This window comes from Salvelinus sp. IW2-2015, linkage group LG4q.1:29 (genome assembly GCF_002910315.2).
Source record: "Salvelinus sp. IW2-2015 linkage group LG4q.1:29, ASM291031v2, whole genome shotgun sequence".
In the NCBI taxonomy this organism is placed as follows: domain Eukaryota; kingdom Metazoa; phylum Chordata; class Actinopteri; order Salmoniformes; family Salmonidae; genus Salvelinus; species Salvelinus sp. IW2-2015.
In genome coordinates, this window is record NC_036842.1 from 11884100 (window position 1) to 11892961 (window position 8862).

The following is an 8862-nucleotide window of genomic DNA, read 5'->3' on the forward strand; positions in this document are numbered from 1 at the left end:
TGTCGCTTGTATATTACGTCATCAAAATACGCAATGGTGTCTGGCCAAACAGATCATATAGTTCAAGGGAAGTCAAGAGAACTGTGCGGAAGAGAATTTTGCTTGCAATAAATTCAATAATTAATCGTTATCCTTATTCTTTCAGTATTTGTTATTCTCATACGGTCTATGTTTATTCTGCATTGAAGATGAATAGTGTTGGAGAGGGCTGCACTGACCTAAAACGGGAATATGACCAGTGCTTTAACCGTTGGTTTGCTGAGAAATTCTTGAAGGGAGATCGAAGCGGTGATCCCTGTACCGAAATGTTCAAGAAATATCAGCATTGTGTCCAGGTAAATACATGATATCAAAAAGGGACGTATGTTAGCCATCTGCCTGCTCATCATCACCACGCATTGATAACTGCTGTACCGCGTACTATTAGCTAACCAAAATGATGCAACACCAATGTGTCAGCTGTCAGGCCACAAGTCTATTCTTCACATGACTGAAACACAGGGCATCTATATTCATATATTGTAAATAAATATACTCACTTCCTGATAGCCTATTGTCCTCTCGATCCAATGTCTTTTTAAACATCAAATGCAAGTGTCTAATCTAATGTTACAGCTACATATGTTGTGCTTGTATTTGCAGAAGGCCATAAAAGAAAAGGACATTCCCATTGATGGCGTAGAATTCATGGGCCCAAATAAAGAGAAAGGTGACAGATGAGATGGATCTCCCCAACAACGTTGCCTTGTGACTCACTGCCATTGCTTACTGGGCATGCAATGGAACATGAACAGGGTGTCCACCAATTTAGCTTGAATTGGGTTTTGTTTGAGGTCGCAGTCCTTCTAGTGTGGAGACTAAAGAGCATTCATATGAAGGATCCAAAGTGCTGAATGACAATTGGGATTGGACTTTGGATGTTGGGCATTGATAAGAAAAGGAACATATGAATCCAGACATTTTGGGTCAGACCAATAAACATCGTAATGTGGTGGTAACATCAGTTTATCATTGTAAAGGACTATGATGCTTTGCAAAGGGAGTTTCATTGAACTTTTTAAATTCTGGAATTGTCAATGTCTATTAGTGTCCTGGCATAATGTCCCTCAAGACAACTGAAGAGTGCATCAATGTGGATGCATTGGACTTGGTTTACACTGTGCAAGATTATAAATTGTGTGGGTCTCTTTGCTCCAAGTTATTTTTTTTTACTGGAATGAGTTTAGTTCAGTGATGCAATGTGATTAACATATACATTGACAAAGCAATAAATAGAATAATCATGTTTCATTACTACCAATTCATATTTTCAGCTCTGCGGATGGACCAGAAATTACATCAAAAGGTATAGCATGAAACCCAATCTGCAACGTGACAACCCGTTGAGTGCAGGTGTTTGGTTTGAAAAACAAAATGATCTTGAATTCAGCCACCACAGGTGGCCAAAACATTGAGAGGGGAAGGAATGAACTGATTAAAAAGTTTGACATTTATTTAAAATAAAACAAATTTAAGGATTTCAGGTTTACCAGCAGATTACAATCAAACAATTTCCAAAAGGTATTCAGACACTTGGAGGTCCACACTTACAATTCATTTAAAAATATACATTGCAGGCAGATGTTCACATTTAGTTTTTGTTGAGTGTCACACTCAGGGCAGTGTTCATCACAAATGGATCATCTTCATACATGACCTAGAGCAGCAAGACCAGTAAATTGACAAGTTAACAAATGGTCTCACCAGACATCAGAACTCAGCTCACTACAGTGCGCTGACACAGGGAACTGAAGTTTACATCAATCAACAGGAAAATAAATCAACCATATTAAGGCCAACAAGAAGGCAGGAGTGACTGACCATGGAATGCACATAGCAAGCAAAAGGGGGACAATTATTTGTGTGTGTCAGGGAGGAGATCTGGTATAAACGAAACAAAATTAAACTGCCCCTAATCATCAGTGCCCTCTTGTGAATGGCTGGCTGGTCTACCGGTAGTGGCGTGGGGGTGGGCTGTGGTGTGTTACTGGGTGTCGCCTCGCTGGGGGGCTATGGCGGGACACATGGCGCCGTGGAGGTGACTGGTAGCGCTGTGGAGGGGACCCTCTGCTTTTGTAAGGAGGTGGTGAGTAGCCACGCCCCCGGGGGGATCTGGAGCGGGACTGCGAGCGACCATAACTGGCACCATGTTCTCCGTGGACACGAATGTTTGCCATCTCCCCCTGAAGGACATACAGAGCAACTGACTGAGGAGACCATCTTCCGTCATGAGCTTGAATAAGCTTGTAACTCGCAAATGCACTCCTATTTGACATGTTTTGCTGTGGAGAGATGTACTCACCTGATGGGAACGGAACTCAGTCCTGTCCAGTCTGCGCAGGGCATACTCCATGTCCTCCCGACGGACAAACTCCACCACCCCTTCACCATCCCGCTGCACATCGGCGAAACACACATCCCCTGCCTCACGCATGTGGTCTTTAAGATCCTGCCAGCTCCCTGATGGGGGCAAGCCTGGGAGGGGAGACAGCACATTGTCATACAAGAAGGTGCCAAGTCTGCATAATGCTTATTGGAGTGGAAAAGTGATTATTTTGATACTATCAACTATGCCTTTTCAACTACAGATTCTTATAGACCTGTTTCAAGTGGCATATCTCCAATTCACATTTGCGTCTACATTTTCATGCAAAGCTTTGAGGGATACTATAAGTATGCACATACTGTCAGTTTCTCAACTAATATTTTCCCTTGATTTAAAAGAAAAGTGACGTATGATCTGACTGCCAGATTGAAATCTAAGACGTAGGAATGTCTAGCTATATTAGGCGACATACAACACAGATACAATTGAGAAATACCAATGGGTAAAACAAAAATGAATGATAAAACATACACCTACCAGTCACTATGGCCGGTGTTTGGGTATATGCAGTCAACATGATCAGTTAGAGCTTTTACTGTTTTGTTCCTGTTTGTTTTGGGCAGCTGACTTGACCTCCATTTAGTCCCTTTGACCTCCAGTCCGCCAAGAGAGAGAGACAAAAACAACACTGCCTACGACTCAGAACGTCCACCTACCAGTCACTATCACCCGGAACTCAGATCTCCGAGTTGGAGGCCCAAACCTCCCCTTAGGACCCCCTCCTTCTCCTCTTTCTCCGCCTCCCATAGGGCCACTAAATTTGGCGCCAGAGGAGCGAGGGTATTCTACACGCAGCTTGGAGTCTCCGAATCCATATCCATTCCTTCCATAGACAGCATCTTCTGCATCCCTAAGAGAAGAGAGCACAGAACTCCTTACTTACTTGCCTAAGGGATATACACTTGTCAACGCCTTCTCCATCCAGTCACTGAGGTCAGTCCCAGGCGATGTTACTAAATCAGAGAAGAACACCTTGCCAAACAGCCAGGTATTGTGATTGGACGTGTACATACACTAGATCATTCCAGGAACTCACCGTGGATCTTCGAAGCGAACAAAAGCAAAAGGGATGGTTCCCCTGTTATTCTTTAGTTCGATATCCCGAATTTTTCCATATTTGAAGAAGAGATCCTCTATGTCCCTCTCCTGGACATCCATTGGAAGATTTCCCACGTAGATCCTTCCATCAGTCATTGTTGGTATTGGATAGGCCCTGCTAAAATAAACCGAAGGCACCTGCAGGCTTCAAACTCACTGATCCATTCCAAGAACAAAGGTGGAGGTGAGCCGTATCCTAATCCCAATCCATATCCATCCTCTTCTAATGCTTTAAATTTACCCTCAAATCTAGAATCCGTATCCTAATCTTAGTCCCAATCCACATTTGTCCATTCTCTTCTAATGCTTTAATTAGGAAAAATCTAGAATCTTTGTGGAGCAGGAGGAGTAGTAGTAGTAACGTTACATGTTGAGTTCAAGACAATCTGCACAGCACCTTGGACCAGTCTGAAAGCTTTAAAACACAGGATAATGATGAATGCCTTAGCTCAAACCATATAGCCATCAGAAGTCGTTTGAACATACACTAATTAGTGGCTAGCTAGCTAGTACTACTCTGGTACTACTGACCTTCCCTCAAAGTGACGTAGCCTATAATTTACAAACCGCTTCGTAGCAAAGAGGCGTGCTACAGTTAGCTAAACAGACAGCAAAGAGGGCTGGCACTTCAAGGTGTGTTTCATGTATTTAATACCATTTCACACCGATGCCGCTCCATGCATTACCATGAGCCCGTCCTCCTCAAATGTGCCACTAGCCTCCTGTGACGAAGTGATTGACTAGGTAACGTTCGATACAGTAGTTAGCTAACGTTAGATAGCAAACGTTAGCCCTCTGATTCCATCTTTGTTAGCTAGGCTAACGTTAGCTAGTTAACGCTATCGTCTACTCTGCTCTTCCGTTTTAAAGTGTAAATAGCAACAGGTACATCGATCGGTTATGAATGTTTATGAGTAGCAAAATATTTGCTATAAAAATTCAGACATACCTCAGTGTAATTTATGTAAAATACGGGATCGCTATCTAGCAGTCTCTTCCTCAATGCAGGAAGTCAGCTCGAGCGGTCGTTTGATCTCTACGTCAGAAATACTACGCTAGTCTACTCTTCTCTTCAAATTTAAAGTGTAAATAGCAACAGGCACTTTGATCGTTTGAGTAGCGAATTATTTGCTATAAAAAAATTGACATACCTCAGTGTAATGTATGTAAAATACTGGAACGCTATCAAGCAGTGCTTCTACAATGCAGGAAGTCAGCTCGAGCTGTCGCTGGATCTCTACGTCAGAAATACTAACGCTGAAGTCTACTCTCCTCTTCAATTTTAAAGTGTAAATAGCAACAGGTATTTTGGTCGTTTATGAGTAGCGAATTACTTGCTATAAAAAAAATATTATTTTCAGACATACCTCAGTGTAATTTATGAAAAATATGGGAACGCTATCTAGCAGTCGCTTCCTCAATGCAGCATGTCAGCTCGAGCAGTCGCTGGATCTTCACGTCAGAAATGCTTAAGCTAAAGTCTAGTCTCCTCTTCAACGTTAAAGCGTAAATAGCAAGAGCTACTTTGATCGGTTATGAATGTAATAATAATTGAGCTGTCGCTGGTTCTCAACGTCAGAAATACGCGCCCACTTTTGAGACAGAAAATGATTTGCATAGGCTTATCAATATAATCTTCCCTTTGGAGGCAAGGCACAATCTAATTTCAACAGTCTGACCCTGTTACTTTGTTTGGTAACTTGAGGGTTGGATGGGGCTGGCGAATAAATCACTCTCAAATGAATTTACAGTTAGTAAAAGTTATGGATGCAAGGACAGTCAACAAGATTGTCAAAAATGTCAGATAATTTACCCAATGTCATGTTAATCTCACTGACTGGTTTACTCAATACTTTTTGTATGTTACTCAATTACTTTTTCTATGTTCTGTCCATTTTTCTGATATGGCTTCCTTCCTTTAATACTGTAGCCACCACCAGAGTGAGCTTAAGAGCTAGTTGAGGTTCTGCTGCATTGTGGAACATTGAACCATAGAGATGAGGAGGGAGGCCAACAGAAGAAGGTTCCAAAACACTTCTGTGTCACCACTGTCTCTGTCATGCTGTGGGACACATCTAATCTGACATCTAAATGCTTCCATGACAGAGATGTGTGCATGTGGATGGGAGGTCTGATTTTTCAGGAACAAGCAGAGGGGCAACTCTCAGAACCGAGCATTTAAACATCTGTAGAGGGTGATTATTACAGCCCTATCAGGTAAAATTTCATTTGTATCAATAAGGTTTATGTGATTTGTCTCCCTTGATAAAGGATTTTTAAAATAACATTGCAGCCTTTTTGTTATCACACAGTTGTTATAGAGGGTGAATATGATGTATAATATGAAATCAAATCAAATATATTTATATAGCCCTTCTTACATTAGCTGATATCTTAAAGTGCTGTACAGAAACCCAGCCTAAAACCCCAAACAGCAAGCAATGCAGGTGTAGAAGCACGGTGGCAAGGAAAAATTCCCTAGAAAGGCCAAAACCTAGGAAGAAACCTAGAGGAACCAGGCTATGAGGGGTGGCCAGTCCTCTTCTGGCTGTGCCGGATGGAGATTATAACAGAACATGGCCAAGATGTTCAAATGTTCATAAATGACCAGCATGGTCAAATAATAACAATCACAGTAGTTCTCGAGGGTGCAACAGGTCAGCACCTCAGGACTAATGTCAGTTGGCTTTTCATAGCCGATCATTGAGAGTATCTCTACCGCTCCTGCTGTCTCTAGAGAGTTGAAAACAGCAGGTCTGGGACAGGTAGCACGTCCGGTGAACAGGTTCGGGTTTAATAGCCGCAGGCAGAACAGTTGAAACTGGAGCAGCAGCATGGCCAGGTGGACTGCGGACATCAAGGAGTCATCATGCCAGGTAGTCCTGAGGCATCAGTCTTTGGGCTCAGGTCCTCCGAGAGAGAGAAAGAGAGAATTAGAGAGAGCATACTTAAATTCACACAGGACACCGGATAAGATAGGAGAAATACTCCAGATATAACAGACTGACCATAGCCCCCCGACACATAAACTACTGCAACATAAATACTGGAGGCTGAGACAGGAGGGGTCAGGAGACACTGTGGCCCCATCCGATGATACACCCGGACAGGGCCAAACAGGCAGGATATAACCCCATGAGCCTTGATGTATAACAGTCTTGCAGGCCTGGTATTCACTAGATAAAGGTAACACCAACATAAAGTGTCTTAATAGAGCGTTGGGCCACCACGAGCTACAACAGCTTCAATGCACCTTGGCATAGATTCTAAAAGTGTCTGGAACTCTATTGGAGGGATGTGATGCAATTCTTCCACGAGAAATTCCATACTTTGATGGTGGTGGAAAACGCTGTCTCAGGCACCGCTCCAGAATCCCCCATAAGTGTTCAATTGGGTTGAAATCTGGTGATTGAGGTGGCCACGGCATATGGTTTACATAGTTTTCATGCTCATCAAACCATTCAGTAACCACTCGTGCCCTGTGGATGGGGCATTGTCATCATATGGGGGCATAGCCATGGTAGCCAAAATAATGGCCTGCTCAGCATTTTTATACATGCCCCTGAAGATCGAGATTTGTAGCAATATATATACTTAATTTTTATTTCTTATGCAATTATCCACACCTGCTCTTTCCATGACGCAGACTTTCCAAGTGAATTCAGGTGAAAGCTATGATCCCTTATTGATGTCCTTGTAAATGAAGGGGAGAATGATTTTTAAGCCTTGAGGCATGGATTGTGTATGTGTGCCATTCAGAGGGTGAATGGGAAAGACAAAAGATTTAAGGGCCTTTGAACGGGGTATGGTAGTAGGTGCCAGGCACACCGATTTTTGTTAAGAACTGCAACGCTGCTGTGTTTTTCATGCTGAACAGTTTCCTGTGTGTATCAAGAATAGTCCACCACCTGAAGGACATCCAGCCAACTGTGGGTAGCATTCGTAAACAGAGTCAACTCTCATAACAGCCACGTTATTTTCCGTTGTGGACTTCAATGCACAACAAATCAGCTGTATGTGACCAGGCGAAAAAACCTTTCCAAGTCAAACCTCCACAAACAGCCTACATCGTTGTCATTATATTAGCTAAACTAATGTCATAGTCAGCATAGCTAATATAATTAACGCTACAATCGTGCAGTAATGTTAGTGTACAGTCAGTACGCAGTTACACCGGCGGCCCCGGTGGCAGTAATACCAAAAGCTTACCTTGACTTGAATGAGTTCCAGTGTTGTGTTGGAAAGCCATAGCCAGCTAGCTAACATAGCATCCCTCTATTTGAGGAGGGTGTTTCTGTAGGCTAAACTAGCTAGCTGCATTTTTTTATTTGATTTATTTCACCTTTATTTAACCAGGTAGGCTAGTTGAGAACAAGTTCTCATTTGCAACTGCGACCTGACCAAGATAAAGCATAGAAATTTGACACATACAACAACACAGAGTTACACATGGAATAAACAAAACATACAGTCAATAATACAGTAGAAAAATAAGTCTATATACAATGTGAGCAAATGAGGTGAGATAAGGGAGGTAAAGGCAAAAAAAGGCCATGGTGGTGAGGTAAATACAATATAGCAAGTAAAACACTGGAATGGTAGATTTGCAGTGGAAGAATGTGCAAAGTTGAAATAGAAATAATGGGGTGCAAAGGAGCAAAATAAATATATACAGTAGGGGAAGAGGTAGTTGTTTGGGCTAAATTATAGATGGGCTATGTACAGGTGCAGTAATCTGTGAGCTGCTCTGACAGCTGGTGCTTAAAGCTAGTGAGGGAGATAAGTGTTTCCAGCTTCAGAGATTTTTGCAGTTCGTTCCAGTCATTGGCAGCAGAGAACTGGAAGGAAAGACGACCAAAGGAGGAATTGGCTTTGGGGGTGACCAGTGAGATATACCTGCTGGAGCGAGTGCTACGAGTGGGTGCTGCTATGGTGACCAGTGAGCTGAGATAAGGCGGGGCTTTACCGAGCAGAGACTTGTAGATAACCTGTAGCCAGCGGGTTTGGCGAYGAGTATGAAGCGAGGGCCAACCAACGAGAGCGTACAGGTCGCAATGGTGGGTAGTGTATGGGGCTTTGGTGACAAAACGGATGGCACTGTGATAGACTGCATCCAGTTTGTTGAGTAGAGTGTTGGAGGCTATTTTATAGATGACATCACCGAAGTCGAGGATCGGTAGGATGGTCAGTTTTACGAGGGTATGTTTGTCAGCATGAGTGAAGGATGCTTTGTTGCGATATAGGAAGCCGATACTAGATTTAATTTTGATTGGAGATGCTTAATGTGAGTCTGGAAGGAGAGTTTACAGTCTAACCAGACACCTAGATATATATAGTTC

The 8862-nt window shown here is 42.7% G+C and overlaps 2 protein-coding genes across 8 annotated transcripts; one reads left to right on the forward strand and one right to left on the reverse strand.

Annotated features, from left to right (window-relative positions):
- Positions 1-42: 42 nt before the first annotated feature.
- On the forward strand, positions 43-1285 carry triap1 (TP53 regulated inhibitor of apoptosis 1). The gene is made up of 2 exons (XM_023983732.2): positions 43-335; positions 643-1285. Exons 1-2 carry the CDS (start codon positions 189-191, stop codon positions 718-720), a joined length of 225 nt encoding a protein of 74 aa, XP_023839500.1. The 5' UTR covers positions 43-188; the 3' UTR covers positions 721-1285.
- A 183-nt stretch (positions 1286-1468) lies between these two features.
- srsf9 (serine and arginine rich splicing factor 9) lies at positions 1469-5024 on the reverse strand. Of its 7 annotated transcripts, none has more exons than XM_023983729.2 (5): positions 4891-5024; positions 3462-3641; positions 3082-3275; positions 2342-2514; positions 1469-2222 (listed from the first exon to the last, which is right to left on the reverse strand). In XM_023983729.2, the coding sequence occupies exons 2-5, from the start codon at positions 3617-3619 to the stop codon at positions 1989-1991; spliced, it is 759 nt and encodes a 252-aa protein (XP_023839497.1). In that variant the 5' UTR covers positions 3620-3641; positions 4891-5024; the 3' UTR covers positions 1469-1988. The 7 variants fall into 7 exon arrangements, with proteins under 7 accessions (XP_023839497.1, XP_070297545.1, XP_023839493.1 ...); XM_070441444.1 differs by having other exon boundaries at positions 3462-3938; positions 4891-5023; XM_023983725.2 differs by lacking the exon at positions 4891-5024 and adding an exon at positions 4675-4784.
- Positions 5025-8862: the final 3838 nt, after the last annotated feature.

Excerpts from the sequence above, each read along its gene's own strand:
- triap1 (XM_023983732.2), top strand. The coding sequence starts at position 189 with ATGAATAGTGTTGGAGAGGGCTGCACTGACCTAAAACGGGAATATGAC. Across the intron at positions 336-642 it reads AATATCAGCATTGTGTCCAG|AAGGCCATAAAAGAAAAGGA; the intron begins GTAAATACATGA and ends TTGTATTTGCAG.
- srsf9 (XM_023983729.2), bottom strand. The coding sequence starts at position 3,619 with ATGACTGATGGAAGGATCTACGTGGGAAATCTTCCAATGGATGTCCAG. Across the intron at positions 3,276-3,461 it reads GTTCGCTTCGAAGATCCACG|GGATGCAGAAGATGCTGTCT; the intron begins GTGAGTTCCTGG and ends CTCTTCTCTTAG. Across the intron at positions 2,223-2,341 it reads CTGAGTTCCGTTCCCATCAG|GGGGAGATGGCAAACATTCG; the intron begins GTGAGTACATCT and ends TATGTCCTTCAG.